The sequence below is a fragment of the Melanostigma gelatinosum genome, assembly GCF_949748355.1.
Source record: "Melanostigma gelatinosum genome assembly, chromosome: 3".
In the NCBI taxonomy this organism is placed as follows: Eukaryota; Metazoa; Chordata; class Actinopteri; order Perciformes; family Zoarcidae; genus Melanostigma; species Melanostigma gelatinosum.
In genome coordinates, this window is record NC_136636.1 from 27,663,027 (window position 1) to 27,690,564 (window position 27,538).

The following is a 27,538-nucleotide window of genomic DNA, read 5'->3' on the forward strand; positions in this document are numbered from 1 at the left end:
AATTATCAGTTGACAAGAAGTACAACTAGAGCTGATGGGAATGTCATTAATTCTGCAGGTATTTGGTCACAAACCAAAGTATTGGACATATTCACATTTTGACCTGGTGATGGTGTTGCATGAAAAGTCAGAGAATTTTAGTTATTATCCTCTGGGACCCTGAAAGATTTTATAAAGGCATTTTTTCAGTCTGCACATAACAAGAAGGAATTTGATGGGTTTTTAAAATTACTTCTGCAAGTATGGAATAATTTCAGCTCAGCTTTATAGTCTTAGTGTTTTATTACACCTTGTTTGTAGCTCCTTGGTGTCTTTGTGTTGACTATGTCTCTCCGTCTGCCTGCCTGCGTGTCTGTCTGTCTGTCTGTCTGTCTGTCTGTCTGTCTGTCTGTCTGTCTGTCTGTCTGTCTGTCTGTCTGTCTGTCTGTCTGTGTGTGTGTGTGTGTGTGTGTGTGTGTGTGTGTGTGTGTGTGTGTGTGTGTGTGTGTGTGTTGATTCATGGAGAGAAGGGAGTGGAGGGGAAGGGTGTGACTCTGACACACACTGTATCATACCATCCAGGTGAGGCAGGGTTTATAAAGCAGCAGCTTGGCAGCAACGCGCAGTTTAATACAGCAAATAACAGAGCTGATAGAATACAGACTGCCAGGTGAGTCTCACATCAGGAAATACAGACTGATTGTATTTGGTCGTTTCTGCTTGCTGATATTTTCTTTCTTTTTTTGTCATCTGTTCCAGACTGTTTCATAGGAGGGACGCAACATGAGAATACTTTTACTTCTAGCTGGTAAGATTTCGGTCTCTTTTTTCCTTTCGCTTTAATATTTTAACGAATATTTGAACTTTCTCCCCTTTCTGTTTCAAGTTTGTCCTGAAACTTTCACCTTAAACTTTCCAAACCACATTCATAGGGTTTCAACAGCATGCAGGTTTTTCATCCGGCGAAACACTGCAGCAGCCGATTACCGGTACACTTATCTCTCCAATTCTTTCAAGCAAAGAGGAGGAAATAAGCATTTTAGTATAGTTATATATATATATATAACTATCAATACTATATAATATATATAGTTTACAGCTTGTTAATATTAGTCTTCAATTCACATATTAAATGCAAAGTTGTAGACACCATACTCTAAACCTTAAAAAAGCGTCCTTTTTTGGAACTGTGGTTTTTCCCCATGCTTCCTTTTTAGGCTTTTTCTTTTGGAGTCAGGCTATAGATTAAAAACATGTTTATGCTCAGGTTAAGTTTAGAGATGGTTTGGTAAAAATGTGATGTGATTAAGGTGATCGTGATGTATCTACATGGTTTCATTTTATAATCAAGTTAATTTGGACAATAGTCTCTGTCATGTCTCTGTTTTTTTAATCTTTTGTGAAAAAGTGTTGCGATCTGGCAGGACTGGGTTTGGTTATTAGTAAGTATAAAAATGTAATTATTGTTATGAGTAAAATTGTTAATATCAATAGGATTATTAACATAGATTAATAATAACAGAGAAGAAAGAAAATAAGAAACAGGCTGATCACAAGCGATCTCAAGTAAGCGGCTATTGTCTGGGCAGCGATATCATAGTATGTTTTTTGTCTTGTTTGTTTGAACAAGTTGAACATGTTAAAACACTCCTGACACCTGTTTCCACTTGTGGTGACAAATCGCCCGGCTGAGGTTTAGGTATGATGTAGTGCGTATTTTTTAGACCGCCAAGTCTCGTTTAGTGCTGAGTAACACAACTGTTTTGCTTGTTGCCGCTATGATAGTGTTGTTTCACACTGCTGAGCCTTGTTGTGTTTAAATCCGCCACAGCGAGTAAAGTTGGTAAACTGTACTTAATTAGTTAAAGGTCCAGTGCTGCGGCTGCTGAGGTTGAGTTCTCCAGCAGGGCTCCTGTGTGGGCTCCTGTGTGGTAAAGTTACAGTTATTGTAGGCTACTTTACTGCTGCGGTGAGGATCTACTTTACTTTGAGTGCTTTACTCTTATTGTCCTACTAACCCACACACACATACATACGCCGTTACACTCATTTATGCACACATTGTTTGTTAAATGCTGCCTCCATTGTGAGTCTCATTCCCCCTTTAAATAATCGCGGCGGATTGTGAAATCTTGTGTTACAATACCACTCACGTACGCCATCTTGCTCTCTCCTTCTCTCTCTCTCCCCCTCCTACATACACACACACACACACACACACCTCGCCCCATGCTTACCGTATTTGTTGCTTTTAGGTAGTATGCTTGTAATTGTAGATGTTTTGTTGATTTATAGTATTATCGATTTTTGATCAGTATTGGTAAGATAAATAAACTCTGTTATAGTTTTAAAGAACAGCTTTCTGTTATTATTTTGTACATATGTGTTGTAGTAATAGATGGTTGTTGTAGTCAGTGCTCAGATTCAACCCTTCACTGTTCACGCTATAAATGTGGAATAGTACTTTAACTATTGACATTTTGAGTGAACACCACTTTGAGACTTAAATCACAGTTTGGTTATTGGTCCCTGATCCCAGGTCATAATCCTATTGATATTAATCATTTTATTGATCAGTAGAAACAAATAGTGTTGTGAACATTTTAAATTTCTCTTAAGGTTTCAATTCAATTTTATTTTGTATAGCCCAAAATCACAAATCACAATTTTGCCTCAGAGGGCTTTACAATCTGTACACATACGACATCCTCTGTCCCAGGACCCTCATATCAGAACAAAATAAACTGAATGGGGAGAAAAGAGGAAGAGACCTTAGGGAGAGCAACAGAGGAGGGATCCTCTATCAGGATGGACAGAAGTGTGATAGATGTCTTGTGTACAGAATGAACAACATAACAGAGTTACTTTAAAACCTTCTGGTACTATAGCTATCCTAAGGTAGAATAGTTAATAAAGCAACATGTTTAATCCAGATTACACAACATTTAAAATGTGTTTCTGGTGTGTTTTAGGTTTACATAAACAATCTTTACAAAAGAAGAAAATGTTTTTTTTTTCAGCGAATTAGTGTCATGAATACAAATTTTGTGTTAATCATTAAAAAAATATCTGCTTGCACTGTGGTTCAAGTGTTGTGTGCAGGAAAAATTTGAGTTGAACTTCCCTTTTCTTAAAGGATTGGTTTTGGACTGTTAAACTGGGATATTCATGTTATTGAAGACTGATATTGGTCCTATACGTGTTTACAACACATTGTAACATTTCATGTCTTGTTGTGCTGCCTTCCTCCTGACAGCCATAGCTGCAGTATCACAGGCCCAGAATGACTGCTCTCGGGGGGCTTGTTACCCACCCAGCAATGACCTGCTGTTGGGCAGAGCTCATCAGCTCCATGCCTCCTCAACATGCGGCCTCACAGGCTCAGAGGTCTACTGCACCCCGTACCAACAGGTAGGAGCACAGTCTTGTGTTTAAACCACATTACATCTCTGCGGATCAAAGGAGTCTTGTGTTGCACTTTTGCACTAAATTAGTATCAATCTCTAAAATGCCACTGTGATCAAGTCTTACATAGTAAGACTTGGTTAAAATATTGATCGAAAATATTGGTTATTGGCTTTATAAAAGCCTGTGCCAGTGTTAGGGTTTGAACAAAGAGAAAGACCGGCCCTCCCCATGTGCTGTTTTGTCCTTCGGCAAGGCAAGGCCAAAAAGACAGCTGGTGCAGGTTACAATCAAATCAAAAGATATTTAATAACTACAGAAGCTAAACAGTTGCAAACTGAACACACTATTAATATTAGCTGCACACTCGTCTTAACTTCGTTTAGACTACCAAATTAACATCACATACTCGTATTCGTATTCAGTTTGTAACTGTCTTCACGTACCTTCTTGATTTACCTCAAATTTCAGGAGAATGCACTTTTCCAGCTTCAGGTTACTTTGCGGTCTCTCCCTGTGCCCGGATGAGGCCTTCAGGGTCCACGCGGGCCGTAGGTACTTTCGTCTAAGGTTCCTATAGTCTACCTAAACAGATTTTTATTAAAACGGCTCTGCTCACCTTTTGTTCGTGTACACTCCGAAAGTATCCGCGGTTCCACATCCCCGTAGCCGTCTCAGAGTTCGTCAAGGCCCTTCGTGGTTTGCCAAATTTTGTTAGGGCCGAACTTTTGAATACAGAGAGAAATCGCCCCCCTCCCTGCAGCCATGTGCTCTCAATCGCCTCCAAAACACAACAGCAGGTTTAAGTCATAATCACATGGATTTATTATCCATACAAACATAAAAACAGTCACAAACCGAATCACACTATTAATAACAAAACAAACATCTACACTGTATATAATGAAAGTGAGGCCCCATCCGGGCCACACGACAGACAGTTGTGTCTACCCCATGGTCAGGCGGAGGTCTGAGGATCTCCTGCAATTCCAAGATCCTTTGTCCCTCCAAAGTTACATCTCTCAGCTCATCGATTGGCTGAACTCCAACAAGCCCCTCCTTGGCTCTTGACCTGTTGACACCTCTAACACCTCACACAGCCACTTTCGCCCATCCCCTGCTCTCAGCACATTCCTTAAATCCCTTCTCTTACAGACACTGCATGAAATGACCACTCCTTGGTTTAAGACCTTTACAAGTAAATACACTGTATCACATAAAATCCATAATTAGGAGCGCTTTAAAACTTAAATTCCTCACACCAGTCAAACCAGAGCACATGCACGGCCACTGTGTTGTCTCTGGCCATGCATGGGTCTCTACGTGAGGTTTGCTCTGTCGGGAGGCGAGCAGTGCAGAGGTCATGGTGAGCAGACAGACAGGATGGAAGCTGTGGTGGGTTTTTTTGCCAGACTGCCCACGGTCCATTTGTGAAAGAGTCTGATTTCAGTGCCAGAGTATCATGTTGCAACTGTACTCTTTGACCGACCGTCTGAATAAGCACTTACCAGCCCATCTGCTGGCTCAGCACAAACAGCTCATTACTGAATTCAAACGCTGATTTTGTAATAAGAGAGACATCCAGTGAGCAAGAGTCAAGCTTGCTATGTTGCAATTTTTTATTTTTGCTCAGATGGAGAAAAGCAGCGCCAATGTGAGATAAAATCCTTTGTTTACAATACAGGAACTTTTTCTTTCGTAAAGGTGTAATGCTAAAGTTTGATGTTTAAATGTGATATTGTGGATAACGACATGTTCTGAAAGACATTTTACAGGTGCAGTATTTTAGATTTGTAGTAGTGCAACTATAATAAGAATAGTGGAGGATAAAGTACAATATTTCCTCAGAAATGCAGTGGAGGTCACTTAGTGACTAAGTAAAAGTTACCTCATATTTCAACGTTCAGTGATTTTCATTCTGATCTTCACTAATCTAAACCTAAAAAGACAGAGGAGCACAGAAAGACTAATGTTTGTGTTGGTGTTCCGTAACCTTCATACCTTTCAGAGTATGTGTTGAATCTGCCTCAGGGAATGGATAGCTGTGTTAGGCGTGAACTCTCTCATTGATCAACATTCCCTTTTGTTTTTTTTAATACCTGAGCCGCACCTCGTCCAGACTGGGAGGGGCAAGAACCCTCAGCTGTATCTCAGATCTGACATAAACACATGCATGCATGACTGCCTCTAAAGGCTAACAATGATGAAGATCCCTGCCATCATAGAAAACCAGTCAGATCTTGTTGTCTATGCGTCACCACTGCTGCAAGTACCAGATTTTGTCATGAATAATGTGTAATAACGATTTGGTGTGATGGGACATCATCTCTGAGACTGACTCAGCAGGTCTCCCATTTATGTGATGATAGAGCTCAGTATGTTCAGCAGCAAAAATGAACTGCAGTCAACCGCTGTGGACCACATGCATTCTGCTGAGCCCTGAAGCCCCCGCTACTGCACAGAGCGCTATCGCTTCTTTATAAAGTTCTGCAGGGATGACGTCTTTTTGTAGGCTAACCTGGAAGTAAGCATCTCAACAAAAAGACAATGTTTTTTTTGGTTTACTGCAGAAAACTCTACATTTTACACCACGGTCACATTTTCTAGTGAAGACTTTTAGCCACGTGTTAGCGACTGCCTTTTTTAAGACACGTAAAAGCTTCTAAATTCACCAGAGGGATATTTACTGATGTATTATATTTTGCAGAACAAAATGCTAAAATCTCTTCAGCAAGACCTTATTTCAGACATCTAAAAACACATTGACTTCAAGTCGAGGGAACAAAGTTTCGTCAACTTATTTTAAATAAAAAATTGTTATACTATATACCATATCCTGACAGTTCAGGTTTTGACATCAATCGTGAAACACATACAAACTAAATATTCTTTATGCTATTAATGTCAGACACTGATAATATGACCATGCACCTTTACCTGTAACCGACATCAATGATGTCATCCCAGTTGTCTTTTCGTACACTATAACATGAAGTAGTGCCGTTACTAAAGTAACTGCACATGCAAAATGTAACCTTGGTGCCAGTACAGACACATATTTAGTTAAACTCATCATATAATCATGTCTGCTGTAGACTTTAAACCATAACTAATAACCAATCATCTGGCAGCGAGCGTGTATTTGCACACGTATACGGAGCCAAAATACACAATCCTGTGAAAAAAACAATAACAAGTTGACACACTTTTAACCGAGTTAAGAAGAACCTCCCTGTCATGTTGAAGCGGGGTATCTCAGGTGAAGAGGTGTTAAACATGAATTGGGCACATCTGAGTCTTTGAGAGGGTGAAGTCCTTATAACCTGAGATAAGATAAGGTTCACCGGTTGCAACGATAAGAGATTCACACACTTTAAATTGAATGCATTTAAGTTGAAGGGAGGTCACTGAATAGTGCCCATCCAGAGAATATATGACAGTTATTATATAATGTAACTGGGGTACATTGAGGCTACTATGTGTAGGTAATGGGGGGACAATGTTTATCTGACTGACATGTTGGTGAAGAGACAGGGTGATAACTCAAAGAAAAAGTTTCTCTTTTGAACCATTTATTCAAAGCAAAGTGTGTTCGACTCATGTCAGCAGCATTCTGCTACACGTTGATGTAAAAAGAAGACAATCACTCCTTACTCTCTTTCATTTTAGGAAATGCTTTTGCTTCCCATCAATCTGATATCAGTTTGCTAATTGTGCATCCGGTTAGTTTAGACTAGCTTAGCACAAAGGGAAAAATGATAGCTGGTTTTTCCCAAAGGAGGAAAAAACGGCTTTCATATTTACACGTATACTATGTAAGGGATAGTATAACAAGGAATTGTTTGCCTTTTGTTAAAGGCAAATAATAACACACAACATAAAGGTTAATTGATTAATTGATGATTCCATTAATCCTCATAAATTTAGTCATATTTGGAAGCACTGCTTGTTTAATGTTATTTTTGTCATACCTCCTAACAAGTAGGAGAAGCTACCAGCTGAAATCTGACACCTCCAGGTTATCAGATCATGGTTTAATATTGTCTCATTTACATCATGAAAGCCTTCCATTTTATCGCTTTAAAGCCATCAATAGCACCACAGAATTCCTCAGTCCCGTGTAATGATTTTCATTTAAAAAAGTTCAACTTTACTTTAATTGTCACATACATACATGCATACATAGAGTTTGACCTCTGCATTTAACTCATAAGAATAAGGAGCAGTGCAGCCTGGGGAACAACTTGTGGTTCAGTGTCTCTCTCAAGAACACTTGGGCTGAGCTTTTTCAGTGTTATATTGTCTTTTAGCCAAGACCTGATCTCTGCCTAGTCCTCAGTGGAAAACAAATCTGAGCAACTTTTATCGTAAATTAGTTTCCTTATGCGGGGGAGTGAGACGAGACACGGAGCTAGAGTGGAAAAGATTAGTGAGGCCTTCATGTTGTAACAATCAGCAAACCAGAGGGAACTTTTCCCTACAGGGAGAGCAGCCATGTCCAGAGTACCCAGAACGGAGGAGGGGCTACTGGATGTTGACTGGAGAAAGCTGTCAGTGATGAGAGCACTCTGTTGGGAATTATTCATGTACATACCTTCCCAAACATACTGGGTGTCTTCATAAACAGCACTTGGCTCATTAGAGCGGGAAAATATTATCTGCTCTTTTTTATTTTATCAAATACATTGACAAAGTTTGTGTGTTTGTACATGCACAGCTGCTTTGACTGAGTCAGGGTAGACAACACTTCATCTAAAACATTCTTTTGGATGAATTCTGATGATTATTTCTTTAAAGCTGTATTAGATGTCTACAATTGTTAATTAATTGTGTTGGTGCAAGGAGTCTGTTTGTATTTCACAATTAATTTGTTTTCCCTGTGTTCAAAAGTCAAGTTCCACAGGTGTCACGAAAATTCATGTGTACAAAACGGGCAGCACTTCCTGTTGTTCCTTCCTTAACTGAAACTAGGGCAAAGTTTCCATGTTGTTGACCAGAGGAATCAAAGCGTTCTTTAGCACAATGTAAAGCTGCCAGTTATCTGAAGCTCATTGATTTTCTGTGTGACCTGCTCAGTGACACAGCTTATCAAACTGGCACAGCAGGGATGAAAAGAGACTAGATTTGAAAGTTGGTCTTTGGTCCTTCGATCAGCTTCAGGACAAACAGCAGTGACACGCACAGTGACACATTTACTCACATGCACACACCACATGCTATTATGTAACTCTGCAGGAAAGACCATTGTTACTAATTTGTTTGCTTTTTGTTCCTTAGAGTAGGATGAAGTGTTGTCCATGTGACTCCAGGAACCCAAACAGTCAGCTGGCCCACACTGTGCAGGACGCCCTGTCCACCTCTGGACCAGATAGATGGTGGCAGTCCAGGAAAGGTGGGCAAAGAACGAAAGAAAGAGAATGCTTTTCTATTGGCAGGAGTGAAATAATATATATATATATATATATATATATATATATATATATATATATATATATATATATATATATATATATATATATATATATATATATATATATATATATCAAAGTATACCTTGTTTTATAGATATGTATTTAGTTATCAGAACATTTTTGTCTTCATATATTCTGAGTGTCCTCTTGCAGCTATTCATCCGGGGCCAACACTGTTTGGTGGGAGGTAGAGGTACTGCCAAATGGTTTAATTAAAGTAATATGAAGTCAATTTCATTTCACCCAGTGAAACTGAATATTTGAGCAGTGTAGTAAGAATTGGGATTTAAATCAAATCCTTTGCATTCGATTGGACCAAGAAAAAGTGTGCGGGTTTAGAATGTAGCCACAGACGACTTTGGCTCAACATACACCTCTGTTGTTTCTAAAAGTTACACATTGATTGATGGATGTCATGATATTATTGGTTGAAATTGGTTGGTCCTAGATATAAAGATACAAGGAAATGTGCCTATATTGTTAATCAGTGCACAATATGACGATGTGATGTCATCTAAAAGAGTTTAAACCTCTTGAACACGACAGCCCCCTTTAAAGGGGGCTAGAGGGGGGTAGGGGGGTGGTGTACTTGTGTACAATTCACTTTTGCGATACGAATTTTAAAAAAATAAAAAAAATAAAAAATACCTGTGTAACAAAGACATACAACAGGTTTTACCACAAAACCACGTTTTTCTGGCCAAAAAACTACAGTGCTCTTTGTTTTGCTCTCTGACGAGAAAGCACAGAGCGATTTTGGCGAATGAGCACATCCAGAGGGCCGTGCTTCGACCCCGCTTCGCGTATCGTTTTCGAAATTACTCTCTTTCAAACCGTTCAAAAGTTATGGGGATATATGCCAATATCAGCCACAGGTCACAAAAAAAAATATTGGGTGAAAAAACTTACATTTTGATGATTTAATGGACGAAAAACTGATCTTTTCCAGCGGATTTTGGTGCACCATGTTGTGATGTGTGTCTGTGAGTGGTATCAATGGGCTGGCACACTGAATGAGGAAATGACAGGCGAAACTGTGAGCTGGACCAATCCAGGTTCGCCCAGCATTTTCTGATTTTTAGTCAGTAAACAGACAACGAGATTGTCAAACACCCCTGCATGTCTCCCGTTGGACTATCCCACATCGAAAAATGTGTTTATTGTGAAAATCCAGCAGGAACAGCCCATTTCACAGTCCATTTTACAATCACACAGACACAAATTATGATTCATATATTTTTATGATTGACAGATACGACATTCATAACTGCTCAAAATTATTCCAAATGGTGTCAAACTGCTTTATTAGGATTATTGAACACTCTTAGTGATAAGAAAAGTGACTATATAGTTAATATCTAGTTATATACTATATCAAATTTGAATACAGCAATGCAACCAAATGCTTCCAAAAATGATAATTTAGCATGCCTTTGCTTGGTTTATGCTGGCCTGCATCACTCAATCAAAGTCAAATCAGTTTTAGAGACTGTAAAACCGGTTGTGCTATGACTGTGGGTATGTCATTGAAATTTTTAGGCTTTATTTCAAGTAATATTTTAGACACAAGTGCTTTTTTTCAGGCGAACCTAAAAACGTTTTCAATTTGAGCTGTGCCATATGTGTATTTGTTATTAACCAGTAACATATACACAATTGTACAGATACCAGCACATCTCACAAGTGTTACCTGTATTATACAATCAAAAAATTATTAAAATAGACCTTGTAGTTGCAGAAATACACTCTCTTTAGTATGGGTATGCAATTTTCGAGCAGAGGCCTAAAAATAGGGGCAGTGTTTAAGAGGTTTTAAAGAGTATATTTTTGGGGGTAATTTACAAAGCTAGTTATTTTGATATCTAAATGTGCGCAAGAATTCATATAAATACATTAAAAACTGTTAATTCAAACAAAGCATAATTTCAAAGACCTCTTAGGTTTGCATTTCACCACGCCAATCACCACTCATCATCAGGTAGAGACAAACTAACCCTCAGCTGTCTAAATGAAAAGGTTTTTGAAAAAGTGATGTTGGAGACAACCCTGCTCCTCCAAATCATGTGGTGAGGAAATATGACCCTGAATACATTCAATCTGGATTCATAAGGCAGTGATGGGCTAGGGTATAAGCAAAATATTGATTGTGGTCATTACAGATAGCCAGACAGCTTAGCAGGAAACAAAACAACATAAAATGAATGTGAAAAATAATCTCATTTCAATTCATCTGTCATGTGAATGCCATTCTGCTTGTTTGTCCTGTAGAGGTGAACCCAGTCTCTCTCCAGTTGGACATGGACAACCTGTTTCAGCTTGACAACCTGGTGCTCAGCTTCAAGGTAGGACAGAGTTTGCAATCACTTCTGGATCACATGAACAGCCCCAGTCTGGTCATTTCTATAATTTCTGTTTTGATGCATCTACTTTTTTTAAATCATTATTTTACAGTTGATGAAGCACATCTCAGTACAAACAGAGCATTTGTGTTTTTACTGTGCAGGGTCCTCGTCCCAGTGCCTTTGTCATAGAGAGGACACTGGATAAAGGCCGGTCGTGGCAGCCCGCCCTCTACTTGGCTACTGACTGTCAAAGAACTTTTCCTGGCATCTCCACAACAACACCGCTAACCCTGGATGACACATACTGCTACACACTGCCCCCTACTGGAGCAGACCCCTACCAAGATCACATAGTAAGCACTTAGGGTCTGCTGTCAGAAAACAACTGCTTTACCCTTTTTCAGTCAATGATTATTGTTCAAAACATTTGTGAAGTAATATCTACATGACGAATCACTTCACTGCTAATACTGTTAAAATTGTGTTAAAATTAGTTCTGGGCAAGTTAATGCGTTATTATCGCATTAACGCATTCATTAATTAACGCCGACAATTATATTATCGCGCGTTAACTGTTTTATTTTTTTATTATTAAGCGGACATTTTTAACACAAAAACCGGGCAGCGAGTGGTGAACAGCTGTATATGTGTGGCGTCACTTCCTTCTGCTGCTGTTCTCCCCCCCACCGGGTGACACGCCCGGTCTGGAACCCCCCTTCACTCCGTCACCGTCGGTCCCTCCTGTCTCTCTCTCACACACACACATGCACACGTGCGTGATCGTCTCATTACAGGATCAAACGTGACAATATCAAAATACATATTGTCGTGTTTTTAAATACGACAATATTTAAAAACACGACGTGAGAAAAAACTGCTCTTAACTGCAACTCTTTATTAGCATAACTTCCTCATGCCGGTTACTGCCATGGTACAGACTACAGGTTCTCTTGCTTCACCTACATTCCCCTGGGTCCTAAGTCCCTCCAGGTACAGCTTCTTACCTGGAGGGACAGTAGGTGAACCTGCGGAAGGATCATTACCGATTGTGCCGGTCTGTATTGGGGAAACCTGGAGGGACCCACCCTACCACCCAAATAACCTTATTTGTTTTAGTGTTTGCAAACCAAATGTTATTGCACTTTTGTTCATATAGCAGTACTTTTAAAATAAAAGTGCGCAATACACTACTTTTGAATTCATTATTGAACTTTGCGCATAACAATGCGATTAATCGCATAAAAATTGTAATCGTTGCCCAGCACCAGTTAAAATTTGTCTTTTTTTGCTGCTTGTGGGCATATATTTCATTTTAAGATACACCGATCCTCTAAAAAATGATCTAATTATTTTAAGTAAAAATCAAAACAACAATTAATCTTTTCTTTTCAACTTTAGTTTTGTCATCAAATCTTTTGTTGGATACTTTAGATGTCATTTTGACCTAATATATACTGAATAATTTGCATATGATGTTTTTTCTGAAACCTGGGTTTTATTTTTTTCAGTTTTGTAATTTAAAAAGTATAAATGCTCTATATTTATCTTTATATATCGATTATTATAATATATCACTTTGAAGACAGACATAATGTATAGTACAGATACACAACACATAACACACATGGCAGTTCGAACCTCTGAGTGAGAATGCATCAACAAAGAGGTTTTGGGAAATAAAAGATTGCAGTGCTGTGCAGGTAAGAGCAAAACATTCTGTGGTGGAGAAAACTGATTTATATACAGTATAACATTGTGTACATTTTTCCTCTCCAGATCCAATTCAGTCCTCTGCGTCAGTATGCTTATGTCCCAGCTACCAAAAGCCAAAAAATAGAAGGTAAGTCTCTGTCCATCATAAATGACTTCATCCAGTTAAAGGTTGGCCACTGATTGACAACTGTCTCACCCACAGATGCGTCTGTGTTAACGGGGCTGAGGGTGAGGTTCACCGAGCTGGGAGATGTGCCACGTGCTCCAGGCAGAGCTCTCAGTAGGTTTTACGCCCTGAAGGAGATGAGGGTGATGGGCAGGTGTATGTGCCACGGACACGCCAACCGATGCCTGCCCGACACCAGCAACAACCTGCCGTCAGACAGCATACAGGTATGTGTGCAGGTGTTGGGGGGGCAGTTGTGGAGTAGTTGATAGATAGACACATGTTTTGCTTTATACAGCTAGTTGTTTCATGCTGCTTCCAGTTTATATCCTAAACTAGGTGTAACCCATCCTGGACCTACAGCGTACTCTGTATTGGACTCAGATATGAGACAGTTATTGGTCTTAGTATTGGAGTCTTGTTGCAAGCAAAAGGACTTTCCAAAATGTCAGTTGCCAGTTGTTACAATGATGGATCTCTGCAAAACTGTCCACAAATCTATTTGTCTATCTATTTACCGGTATCTATTATCTATACTGGTCTACCAGGACATTATTGATCTTCATGTATGCTCAAATTCAGAATCGAAGAAAAAATTCAGCAGAGAACTCTTCAATAGTTGCATGAGAGAGGCAGTACATATATACAAATGCTTGTTAGTTGCATTGGCTCTAGGTGTGCACGTGAGTGTGAATGGTTGTCTGTCTCTATGTGTCAGCCCTGTGATGAAACCTCACCTCTCACCCAATATCATATTGAAACATATTTGTTTGCCGTTTGAACCAAATTTCCTTCCAAACTTCACTTGAAAATGCTTGCTGGGATATCTCGGTGATGTGATACCCAGCTGATCCCAGCCTGAGTGAATCAGCTGACCTTTGATCAAACATCTCTTTATGAGCCTCTCTTCTGTGTCTGTGCAGGTTCACCCTCAGTGTGACTGCCAGCACAACACAGCAGGTGTGAACTGTGAGCGCTGTGCTGACCTCTTCGATGATCTGCCCTGGAGACCTGCGGAGGAGGGCAACGCCCATACCTGCAAACGTAAGACTTCACCCACACCCGTTAAAGATCTCTCTAAACAACGGTGATCAGCATTATGTCATGGTACTCCACAGACTGTAGAAAAAACATGGAGGTAGCATCTGTCAGACAAAATATCTAATGCCAATCCTATTTTCCCCATTGTCAAAATAAATAATATAAGTGGTCTATTATATATGGTCTGGCAACACTTGCTTTTTTATAAGACAGCTGTGCACACATACAATGAAATTGAGTAGTCAAATGTTTAAAAAATGCAGATATCCCTGACTGTTTTGGAGCCTCCATTGTGGCAGAGCTTCACAATAGAGACGTTTCCAAAACTTACCAACAATATTGGCAATCTGATTTATTAGTAAAAAATATATAGTGAAAGCAATGTTTGATTGTTTTTTATATATAAAATGTCCTTGGGATAAATGAAAGAAAGTCACTTTAAGTCAAATGTGTGAATTGATTTAAATCATGACCCATGCCCCCTCCTCAGGCTGTGAGTGTAACAACCACGCCCAGCGCTGCCGTTTTGACCAGGCGGTGTATGAGGCCAGTGGGCTGAGGAGTGGAGGTCTGTGTGAGGGCTGCATGGACCACACCACAGGGCCAAAGTGTGACAAGTGTGCCCCGGGCTACCAGCCAAACCCCCGCAGCCGAATAGACCGCCCCGATGCCTGCATACGTAAGTGGTTCATCTGAAGTTGGGTCCATTAACAATCTAACTGTGGCATGCAAGGTGGAACTTCAAAAAAGTGCAAAGTATTTTGATGTAGATACAATCTTTGATGGATGTTTGTGTTGGTGCCAGGCTGTGTCTGCAGCACTGAGGGGACGGTGAATGGGGGCCGGTGTGACGATAGCACAGGCTCCTGTCTGTGTAAAGTGAATGTTGAAGGTCCCCGCTGTGACCGCTGTAAGAGAGGCTACTACGACCTCAGCCCCTCCAACCCTCTGGGCTGCTCCAGTGAGTTATCTAACACCTCCATCACATCTTACTTTGGAACACCAAAGATTTCTGTTTTTGCTGATCAAGCTAAACTATTACATCTTAGCTTGATCAGGGAAATGTGTTCCCCGCATGCTCCTAGATGTTAAATACATACACCAGTACCCCGGGGCATGTAGGTCACTGATCCTTCTGTGGTGAAAGTGGACTGAGTAAAATGTCATATTAAAGTTGATCTTTATGTGCTTTTGAAGATTTGGTTTTGATGTTTTTAAAGGAACAGTGTGTAGCATTTAGGGGCTTTATCTGCAAAAATGTTATCTCTGTCTTCTTTATAGTATAATCACCTGAAAATAAGAATCGTTGTGTTAAACATACAGAGCAGGTCTTCTTCACAGAGTCCACTACGTTGCTTCCAGGTGGCAATTTCCAGGTTTTAAAAGTGAAGCCAATGCTTCATGTGTTAAAGCTGCATTCTCTATAATGTCCATCAGGGGGCGACTCTTCTAGTTGTATAGAAGTCGATGAGAAAATAACTCTACTTCTCACTTGATTTATCACCTCGGTAAACTTTGTGAACATGATTTTATGGGTCCGTGCATGAAGAATAATTAATTTGCCATCGTTCACGTTGTACAATGAACAATAGTGACTTTTATGCGGTGGAAAGTCATGATGTTAGCACTCTATACACAGCCCAGAGGATGAATTCTACATTGTGTACAGACCTTTTATGGCAGCGGTATTCAATTCAAATTCAACGAGGTCCAGTTAGAGAGAATTTCCTCATCCAAAAGTCCTGTTTAACTTGCGCTATGATTTAGTTTCATATATATTGGAGTAGCCAGCAGTTGTATTCACGCCTGTACATAGTCAACAACTGACTGTGAAATCAAATAAAGAAAGTTGAATTGTACAATATCTATAATATTTATTGTCAGCTTTCAAATTGAACTGGAGGAATTTTAAATGATACATAATCTGACAATAAATCAATGTTCTTATCTTACTTCAAGTAAAATAAGGGCTGTATTTAAGTACTTCATTTTAGAAAAATGTATTTCACTGAATTGCCCTGCAGCTTTAAATTCAGTTCATTCAGGGAGAAGTGATGTCAACCAAGAAAACATTGTATTTTTCTCATCTTCTAAAAAGAGACATTAGTGAGCATGGACTTTCTCTGTGGTTATTAAACCACTTGTTTCAGCTCTATTCCTCTCTGTTAACATCATTGTTGGACAGTGAATTCATGTGTTAGGATTCTGATCATATTGGGCTCTTATGATTGTTTTTTGTTATGTAGATACACACACACAGTCTTCAACTGTGGACCCGCTATTTCCCCCTAAAGATGTGTCAGTGTCAAAAGATTTGTGTCTTTTTAATAATCTTTAACAATCTTTTTTTTTAATAAGTTTTTAATAATCCTCATGTTCTCTGAACATATGAGACATACTGGTGTTAAACTGTCCGTGGGATGATTTACAATGCATGTAACTGGTCGGTGTGATTCCCGGACCACTGAACGAGTGCTGTAAAGGCTGGAAAAGCTGCTCCGGTTAAAACAGAAGCGATCCGTCAAAATGTAATAATTTTCAATTATCTATTGGTTGTAGGTCCAGGGTCCAGATACATTGGCGTCTGGGTCCGGATCCACCTATTAGTGACCCCTGGTTTATGGTCTCAATCTCTAGTTTCAAGTCTTCAATACAGCATGATGTTCATTCAGTAAATTATGGTCGAGTCAGAGTCAAACAGACCATAAAGCAGGGAATGCTTTAGGGCGGGGCTACCTTGTGATTGACAGGTTGTTAGCACAGCGTTGTCCAGTCTGGGAGTTATCAGTTTGTGAAAGTTAATTGTAATTGCTTTGGTCGCCCTACACACTGGCCCTTTAATTCCTAAAATTCAAGTAATTCTATGTGAGACCTTTCTGTGTCTCCGTACTGGACCTTTCTCTACACTACCACTGTTACTGTCATTAATAACATAGTTATGCATACTTGTGTGGAATCTGAAGTGTCTGTGTCCGGTTCATCTTCCTAACTCTGATGTTACCCCTGCTGTCCAGAGTGCTCCTGTTCTCCAGACGGGTCCCTGTCAAATATTTGTGACCCAATTACCGGCCAGTGTCCCTGTCGCTCCCACTTCCACGGCGTGAACTGTGAAGTGTGTTCAAAAGGCTACTGGAAACCATCCTTGTCAGGACGCTGCCAACCCTGCGGCTGTGACCCCACCAGGTCATACAGTGATACCTGTGACCAGGTATGACCTCGACCCAGAAAGCGTGCTGGAATATTTTACTCAAGGACAAGTCAAATTTCTTCGAATAGATTATTAAAATGATGAAAAATAGAATGAGGCAAAAACGTACTTCGATGAAAGTAAACTGTTACTTCCATGTTTCCAGGTGACAGGTCAGTGTCAGTGCAGACCAGACTTTGGAGGCCTGACATGTACCGAGTGTCCAGAGAACGCATACGGAGACCCTCTCATAGGCTGCCGATGTGAGTCAGCTCTCTCTGATTACTCCGTTTATTGTTGGATTGGTGGGATGCAATACCTTTACCTCCACTGGAGGTCGTAGTTTAGTTTGCTGTCTCAGACATGCTAAAGAAAAATTGACCTTGTGTAATTTTTATCATGTGGTTTATGAATTTGGTATGTACAATTGAACCTGGTTTGTAAATACCACAGGTTCACACACAAATCCCAGTTTAGCACAGTCTATTGACATCTCATTAAACCTGTTTGAACCAGTTGCATTCACAGGATACCTCTATTATGACCCCAGTCTGCTGCATGGTGATTTCATTCAACTCTAAAGTGGGCCTCTTTATAAGTACTGTAATTGGGTAATTGGACATTCATTTCAGCGATAAATGAAAAAATAAACCGAAAATGTCATCACTAAGATTACAGGGGTTTTTTTTAAGTATAAATACTTGTTAATTGCTTTGTTAATTGTCCTTTTTCTCCCTTTTTAAGTAAATTAATTAGACTCAAAATACAAGCGTATGGATGTGGAGAGAGAGAAAGAGTCTGTAATTATTACAGCTGAAGATTGGCAGGAAAAGGACAGAGAGAAAGAGAAAGAGGGGGGAGGACATGCAGCAAATTCTAAAAGTGACCTATAGGATGGACAACAAATGTGTAAAAAAAAGTTGTATCAGTCATATGTTGATCCACAGTTGGCAGGTTAATGTTACAAATGTCTCTTGGCCCTAGTTTAGATTTATTTTCTACTCATCTTCTCGTCTCTTCCTCCACAGCGTGCCGCTGTGATGCTGAAGGAACACTTCCAGAAGTTTGTGACAAGCAGACGGGAGCCTGTTTGTGTCAGCCCGGGGTCACTGGAACTCGCTGTGACTCCTGCAATCGAGGACACTGTGACTCCTTCCCTGGCTGCGAGACATGTCCCTCCTGCTTCTTCACCCTGGACGCCCAAAGACAGAACCTCAGCCTCGCTCTGGAGCGACTGTCCCTCAGATTACCTTCTCATCCTGTAGGTGATGGGGATCTTGGGAACTTCGGACCTCGCATCCGCGTCCTGCAGACCAGCCTGACCCTGATCCAGAACTCCATCTCCCTTCCACCCAGTGCTGCTATACAGATCAATGATACTCTGTCCCAACTGGACAAGCTGAGGTGAGGGGCTGAAATTAAAAACACTAATCATCTTCATAAGCCTCCCATCATTGTCGTTGAAATGTTTTCTGATATTCATGAATGTTATTGTCTTCTCCCTATTCTTGGATGGAAACTAGCTAATTTAGAGTTTTTTTCTCTCAATGATGCCTAATTGAACACAGGGACCAGGTGGACAAGATTAACAATGACCTTTCACCCCTGGAGAAAGCTCCTGGTCTGGACTCAGAGCTGATCAGACTGCAGGCTCTGCTAGACCGTCTTACTCTGGACTACAAAGCCAAGAATGATGCAAAAGACAACTCTGTCAGTCAAAACAATTCAGGTCAGAGAGAAAAACACACCAATCACTGCTACACACTGACTTTTAGTGATGGATCATTGATTGCAACTGTTACTTTGGTGCATCACCTTCAAGTAGCATCACCCTCAAGTACCTCTAAATTTTAAGTCTTATTAGAAATATATATATATTTCTAATAAGACAAAATATGGTGCAAGCACACATTAGAGACCCACTGACACATCTTTAGGGGGAGACAGCGGGTCCACAGTAGAAGACACATTAAAGTGGTGTAAATCGTTTGAAAGAAGTGAACCTGATGATTCATTTTAGATACTTCTCAGCAGTGTGTGTAAAATTGTTATGTCATAAATCTGTAATTAATATTGTGTTTCTATTAAAATGTTGATAGTCCAATACAATACAAAAGACACAGTTGCAAGGATCACTTGCATCGGAATAGTCACGCTGCATACAAAAAGGAATATACAAAAAACCTTAAATAACTCACTAAGAATAAGGAAAAACAAAGAAGCAAGCTCCAATCAAAATCCAGAAACAGGCTGTGGTAAATCACTCGGAACAAACAAACGCTGGAGTGCTAGTCTTGTGCAACGAACTGAGAATATCTGGCAAATGGGTAGTGAACAGCGGTCTAAGTACTGGGAGGTCTGATGAGCTAATGGAACACAGGTGAGCAACAAAACTGGCGGAAAACTAAACAATGGCAGGAAATGAAGCAATCTAGGAAACACGGGCAAATGAATACAAAATAAAACAGGAAGTGAAATTAACAAGAGTCCATACAAGTCGTCACAATAGAGTGTAAAAGGTCTGAGAACATTATGATGGAAGTATGATGACATACCTAGCTCAATTATGTCTCATACATTTTGGGGCTTATACCATTTGTTACACAGATTTGGTGCTAAATTTTACACTTTTGACCACTTCAAAATTGATAAGAAATTACCACATTAAAACATCAAGAGCTCATCAAGAGCACCATTGAGAAAATCCAAGCTGTGATTTGGTATAAAAAACTTTTGATATTTGGAGATTTCTGCAAGAAGGGCATTTTTTGGCAAGCACTTCTCAGAAACCTCCTTATTGTCAACATAGTTGATGAGAACAGTGTTCATCCTCTGAATGCCCCAGGTTTCAAGTTTGTAGTTATAAAGTTTTATGAGGCTGTGATTATCCTAGAGGTCACAACAGGTTGGTTTATACAGAATAACATAATCACACATGAATACAAATGAGCTCATTAGATCCACAAGAGTCTCAGGTTTTCAGTGAAATCTAATTTATGCAGTTCCAAGACCGTTTAAGGATTGATGCAGAAATATTCAAATACACTATTTTTAAATTGGGCATTAATAACACATTTATTCTGCATGCAAATAACTGCCCCAGAGTGCATGTGATTATCATTAAGTGGAAATGTCTGTAAAGGACAGATCTTGACTATGTTTCTCAAAGAGACCTTCTGAAATGGTGTCATGATAAAATATACTCATGTTGAGTTTTTCTGTCTCATTCAGGATCGTTATCTGCCATCAAGAACGCCTACGATGAGTCCACAGATGCAGCTAAGAAAGTCGATGCCAGCGGAAAGCCGCTGAAGGAGTCAGCTGATATTAGAGAAGATACTAAGGACCTCCAAAACAAAGTACAGCCAGGCAACACCAGAGACCTGGACAAACTGGACCAGAGCATGGCCTCCCGACCCAATCTCACTCCTGTTGCCAAACAGGTAACTGCCAGGCCTCAGTTCTCCGACCTGATGCTGCAACATATCATTTATCAGGGAGATTATAGTGTCTTATGTGGCAGGATGAAAACTACAGCTTTGAAATGTGTTTCAGACACAAACATCTCCTGGATGTAATTTGTTGGGATAGGTTCATATTTAGATACTATTGCAAATGATTGAGAATTGTATCAACCCCTGATATCTAATGATTATTTTGTTAAATTGGACCCTAGCTTGTGTATGTCCTCTTTAAATATCCATCTGTGACTTTTTCTCCAGGTCTGTGGCAGTGTTCGCTTAGAGCCCTGCACCCCTCTGCAGTGTGCGGGCGGAGATCTGTGTCCACCGGACGGAAGCCCACCTTGTGAGAAGGGTGAGGTGTGTGTGGGCGCCCTGCCTCTGAGCAAGAGGGCTGACGCTGATGCCAAGGATGTGAAAGACCGGCTGGACAAGCTCACAGGGAAGATCACAGATGCTGTGGAGAAGGTACACACATGCTGTGATCTCTTTTGACTCCTATTTTTTATGCTTTCAGAACAGTACAGGGTATTCTCAAACTATGAAAACAAAATAGAGCTCTGAAACAATTCCTTACAGCTCCAGCAAACACAGGAGACAACCAACCAGGTGAGACAGTCTACAGAGAAGCTGTCCAATAAGATAAAGCAGGCCAGAGACGAGCTAGAAGACGACTTGAAAGAGACGCGCGACGTTGTGAAGGAGCTCAAAGATTTCCTGTCAGGTAAAGATGGTGCTCTGCTGAGGGGACTGATAAATGAAAGGAAGGTTCACTTGGTTCCAGTAAAAATGGCTGATTTTAAATGGATTCATGAGAATCTTATCTTTGTATTATGTCTTTTCCTTTTACTGTGTTATTGTCTTGTCCTTGTTGACCTGCCAAGGGACTGCAGATGCAAATTAGCTGAAGCTACATTCTGGTACAGTGCATCGAATGGTGACATTTATGTTTAAATTGTACATGGTCCCTTTTAATTAAAGAAAAAAGAAAAAAAGTGACACCATGGTTGTTCCTTTGCCATTTGGCCTCCAACTTTTCCTGTTTCTGTCTGCAGACCCGTCCTCCAACCTAACCCACATCCAGGAGGTGAGCGACTGGATTCTGAAAGCCAAACTGCCTCTCAGCTTGGCAGCTCTGAAGAGGAAGCTGGATGAGCTGAAGAATCTGGCGGCAAGTTTACCAGATAGCACGTCCGTGTTGAAGGAGTCCGAGCCGCAGCTGGACACAGCCAGGAAACAGCTACAGGAGGCCCAAGACGCGAGGTGGGCCTTCACACTCCAGGACCGGTTTTCTGTCACTGATGCTTTATGCATGTTTGTCTCAGATAATTATCAGTGTTGGGAACGTAAAGGAGCGTGTTTGGGTTATCAGCATTTAAGAAACTGAATTCTTGACATCAATAGAATTATTGATGTATGTAACAATTATTAATGATTATTAATAACAACGGGGCACCACCCTGCGAACAGGGACCAATAACCAAACGATAAAACTAAGTCTCATAATTAGTAGTCACTCATAATGTCAATAGTCTGCGTATGACTATACATTCAGTGACAGTGAAGGTTTTAAGTTTAAGTCTTATCAAATACATATGCACAAGTAATCACAGACGACTGATCCTTAAAGTATAACAGAGTTTATTAAATCAAAATAATAAATGATCAAATCAATTAATATTGCAACCAACAAACGTTATCATACAATTTTATATGCCTAAACTAAAGAATGAATAAAATGGATGAGGGTGTATGTCTGTGTGTGTGTGTGTGTGTGTGTGTGTGTGTGTGTGTGTGTGTGTGTGTGTGTGTGTGTGTGTGTGTGTGTGTGTGTGTAAAGAAAGGGGAGTCTTAAAGCTACGGCTAAAGACTACAAAGATGGCGGCGTCAAGTGACGTGGCCAAAAGGGGAGGGGCCTTAAGATACTACAGCTAAACTACCACCAGATGGCGGAGTCGAGTGACTCGGACAAATTGGCGGTGAGACTGCTGTATGTAATCACGTGTGCCGATGCACACGTGTGTTGTGAGGCGATCGTTTGAACGGGGTTTCCCCCAGGGGCAGAGATAGGAGCTGTGTGTGTGTGTGTGTGTGCGTGTTACGTGAGAGGAGGAAGAAAAGGAAAAAGGAGCGAGAACGCGACGTGAATCACACTTCGGCGTGCGATGTTGTAGGGAGCCTGAGTTTGCTGGTTCTATCACGCATAAGTATGCCGCTGTCGTCTTTGAACTGCCGGTAACATATGCCGTGATAAGCCACGACCCTCAGCTCACTCACAGAGTCGAGTTAATGAAGAGAGAACTTCCACACGGAGTGGAATACAATGAATGAAAATAATCCCCAAATAAACAGTCATAGCAGTTCATACACAAATACAGCGGAGCTTCTCTGGTCCGTAATGATTGCGTAAATACCTCTGTATAATGCGACAGTGTCTTAACACAAACAGAATACGGGGATGTACCATAGAGCGGGTCTTATGATCCGCGAGGTGTTGCGCAATACCTCGATATCACGCGACAGTAACTTAAACACACAAACACACAGGAATATCAACATATAAATGAATGGCTTGAATTAAATTTAAGTTAATTTAAGCTAAGCTACGCCCAGATACCATGAACCTTACTTGTCGATGCTTCGTTGCAACGTTGAAGTGTTTGTGGGGAAGTTGTCCTTTTTCCTCGTCAGGAAGGGGCAGGGGGAGCTTGCAGCGCGGCCTTGCAGCGGGCGCTGTGTCTCGCACGGCTTTTGCTGGTGCGGCTTCGGTCCATTGGCGTGGCTCTGGAGCAAACGCAGATGTGATCTCTCCTCGCTGCAGGGAGGAGGATCGTTTAACTTCGGCTAAGACGGCGTGGTCCGTCCGTCTTTCCGGTAATCGTCGGAGAAGGAGGGAGGCTTCGTCGTGCTCCTTCGCCGGGTTGTGTGCACAAAAAGAAAAAGAAAAGCAAAAAGCGGAAAAGGGATCGCTGAAGCGGATTCGTTATCGTGGGCTGAGTGGGCCTTTATTCAGCGTGGAACACTGTCGTTTCGACCAGCGAAGTGGCTTGTGACCTGTCAGGGTTTGAGGAGGGGAGAAGGCCGTTGCTTCCTCGTGGCCTGCGTGGCCAGCGTCGCGCTGGCGGGGAAAGCTGGATCTTCATATGTCCAAGGACGGGTCCCAGGGCGAAGAGAGCGTTATGTGTGCTCCCTGTTCGACGGAGGTCGAAGGGAAAAAGCAATGAGGTGTGAGTTGCAGGCAGTTTTGTTGGACAGTGGTTGAACCACAGGGGTCCTGGGGTCTCTTGGCCTTCGGCCAATGAGATTGCAGCGGTGCATTCAGGTGACTTCAGGAACCATAGTTTTTTTGGGGGGGGGGGGAATTCACACCCTAGTGTGAAATTCCTTCAGAGGAGGTTTGCTCTCATCAAACTACAAATCAGGATGAAACCTTTGCTTGAAAAAGGGAAGGCCTGATTCTCTTTGTTCACAGCACATGTTGAAGCCATATGGTCAGACCCCAACATCAGCTTTGCACATTAACAGCATTTGAAACAGCCAGGGTAGCAAAACTAGTGTTTCTATAAATCCCAGGGTGAATAGTAAAATAATTCTGGGCATTACAGATACATCTCAATTCTTCAGTACACTCACACACTTTTTATAATAGATTTTATAATATGATATTTTTCCAGACATTTATTATCAGGAATAGACTTTGAGTTTATGTTTTTTTTGGAGGTGTATGGTGCGCTCCGTCAGCCTTTCTCTCCTCTTGACGATGACACATCTGTGATGTCTCTGTCGTGATGATAAAGGTCCAAATTATGTTAAAGATGTTTTTCTCTGGCTGCACATCCACAGGGATACAGCACTGGGAGTAAAAGCTGATGTGAACAGGTTGCTGGCAGGCTTCAACTCAGTGGAGGGCTCCCTCTCTGACCTGGAGGACAAATTGCAGAACAGCATGGATCTCATAGACAACTTGAACAACAACCTGACTGAGGTAGGAAGCATGGATACATCAGGCGATGGAAAACACAGTGGTCCATTCCTTCATATTTAAGCTGCTTGCCAAGCATTACTGAGCTGTCGTGGTTCTCCTCATGCAGGCCAAAAACCAGCTTAGCCCAGCTGAGAAGGCTCTGGATGATGTATCAAAACTGATAAAGCCAATGAAGCCTCAGCTGGACGAGCTCAAAGACCTGCTGCAGGATGGAGGCCTGTTGGCCCAGGATGCTCAGGATAATGCAGACAATGCTGATGATGAAGCAGCTGCTGCAAATAAGGTGGGAGACCTGCTGTACTAGTTTGAAATATGAACATTTACTTTAACAAGGAGCCAATTTAGATTGATTATAGCTGTTGGTATTCTTCAGTGTCTTATACTGCAATGTAAAGTTACAAGAACTAGTAAATTAATATACATATACAATAAATATTTAAATAGCTGAACGTTTAAGACTGGTGAATTATGTTTATGATTGAATATAAAGGACAGTAAGTCATGTCCTTTTTGCAGCGTATTTCAATTGCAAATATCTGCAAGTAACTGAAAGTGTCCTGGAAAACGATTTGTTCAAACATCTCAACTCATCTCAACTCTATTGAAGTTGCTTGATAGAGGCAGAGATTTAAAATAGTGTGTGTGTGTGTGTGTGTGTGTGTGTGTGTGTGTGTGTGTGTGTGTGTGTGTGTGTGTGTGTGTGTGTGTGTGTGTGTGTGTGTGTGTGTGTGTGTGTGTGTGTGTGTGTGTGCGTGCGTGCGTGCGTGTGTGTGTGTTTGTAGGACCTGTTGTCTTTGGAGAAGCAACTGGATCGTCTTAAAGACGAGGCTCCAGCCAGTGGGTCAGGTGGAGTGGCGGCGCCATTGGGGGATCGACTGGCAAAGCTGCAGAAGGATGCTGGAGTTCTGGCCAACACCACTGACAACATGATGAAGGCTCTGGAAGGTAATAGAGCAAAACCACACTCGATGAATTCCATTGACTGTCTAATGAGAAGGCTTCATAAATAAGTGTTCTTGTTAGGAGCACTAAAAGAAGGCAGAGGAACCTGATTTCTTCACAAATTATCTGAGTCATGTAATACTGTCAGGATAGTCAGTCTGAGCAAATATGATAAAAAAAAGTAATTTTTATTTAGCACAGAGGAGGTGACCTTTGTGACATCAGCTGGAGCAATAGTCATGTGACAGGATGATCGGTGTCTTCGTTAAATACCAGCTCACTCCATTGTCTGATCTTTTCCCAGGTAAAGCAGATTCCCTCCGGGGGCTGAAGGACGAGTTCGAAACGAAGTCTGCAACGCTTGAAGGACTTGAGGATGAGCTTCGAGGATATTTGAAAACACTTCGAGGAAAAGCCAACGACCTCAGCACCTGCATAGGTTGAAAGTCCCTGAGCCGCTGTCTCCGAGCAGAGCAGCGTCTACTACTGCTGTCACTGCAACATTTCATACCAGTCTCCCACACCATTCACTCCTTCTACTGGAAGAAAAACTCTACTCACTTTACTAAAGAGGGAATTCTGTCCTCTTCTCCAGCAGTTGTCAAAGAATTGTGGGAGATGTAGGAAGTTATAATCTGGGGTTGAAGAGAGAGGGGTTCAGAGTGGAACTACTCTCAGCCCAGTCTCCAGGAAAAAAAAGTTGTCATTGTATGTTTCTGCAAATACATTGAATGTCAATGTTTGTTTTTGCATTTGGTCAGAGCAAGTGAGCAAGTACATCTTCTATATAAGTATATGCAAGTCTATATAAGTATATGTTCTATACATTATACCACGTAACTACGTGGTATAATGTATAGAACATAACAAGAGAGAAAGTCTGTTAAGGGTGCGTGGAAGGGGTGGTGGATGAACAAACATGTTTGTGTCCTGTGTGAAACCAAAAGTAAAACCTTGACTTCACGCTTGTAATGTAATGTAGGAAAGTCTGATAAAAGCTGTTTTTTATGTACGCTAGTTACAATAATACGTAACATTACATTATTAGTTTAACACAAACCATATTTTTGTAGCCTTAACCAAGTAGTTTTATTTCCTAAACCTAACCAATGTTTCATAATGTTAACCAGGTGACATTGTGCGTTTCAGCAAGCGCGATACAGTGCTGACAAGAAACCTATTTCTAAATCCTATTTTTGGTTCAGAAACATCCACATTCAACATATCCCGTGATTTGCAGAAACGTACAATTCCAACATCTTTTTTGGTGACTGCGTTGTTTCTCCTTGTCATAAAAGAACTCCTGGAATATATTGAAAGTTAAAAGGGGGGCTGCTGTAGGTTACATTTACAATCAGAAATCCACAATGTGTGTAAATACCTTTTGAATGTACCAATATATACATATATATATATATATATATATATATATATATATGTATATATATATATATATATATATATATATATATATACATTCATACATACTGTATATAAATATTTACATACATATATACATACATTCATATATACAGTATATATGATAGAATATCATCAATATTTGACAAGTGACATCGTGATTTTGTCAATATAAGCATTATAGAAAAAGACCACAGCTTCTGACTTTCTGACAGCAAAGAGAAAACACAAACTTTTATTTGTCAGCAGCAATACACTCCACTGCATTGCACCACAATTATTGTGTTTTTCACAGCTGAAAAATGGTTGAATTAAAAAAGTTACATTATTTATTGTCTGTTTTTTATCCGTTGTTTGTGCAGGATTCACAGTATTGAAATAAAAGCCTGTTAATACTTTGTAAGCTTCATTGGAGATCCATTCAACA

The 27,538-nt window shown here is 40.6% G+C and overlaps 1 protein-coding gene across 1 annotated transcript; it reads left to right on the forward strand.

Moving 5' to 3' along the window:
* Positions 1–547: 547 nt before the first annotated feature.
* Positions 548–27,494, forward strand: lamb3 (laminin subunit beta 3). Its single transcript, XM_079265889.1, has 23 exons — positions 548–649; positions 739–787; positions 3,236–3,390; positions 8,662–8,776; positions 11,124–11,197; positions 11,359–11,550; positions 12,974–13,037; positions 13,113–13,303; positions 14,000–14,120; positions 14,608–14,796; positions 14,923–15,078; positions 17,132–17,325; positions 17,471–17,567; positions 18,333–18,708; positions 18,873–19,033; positions 20,536–20,747; positions 21,027–21,233; positions 21,345–21,489; positions 21,821–22,028; positions 24,609–24,750; positions 24,857–25,033; positions 25,533–25,695; positions 25,997–27,494. The coding sequence occupies exons 2-23, from the start codon at positions 763–765 to the stop codon at positions 26,134–26,136; spliced, it is 3,504 nt and encodes a 1,167-aa protein (XP_079122015.1). The 5' UTR covers positions 548–649; positions 739–762; the 3' UTR covers positions 26,137–27,494.
* The last annotated feature ends 44 nt before the right edge of the window (positions 27,495–27,538 follow it).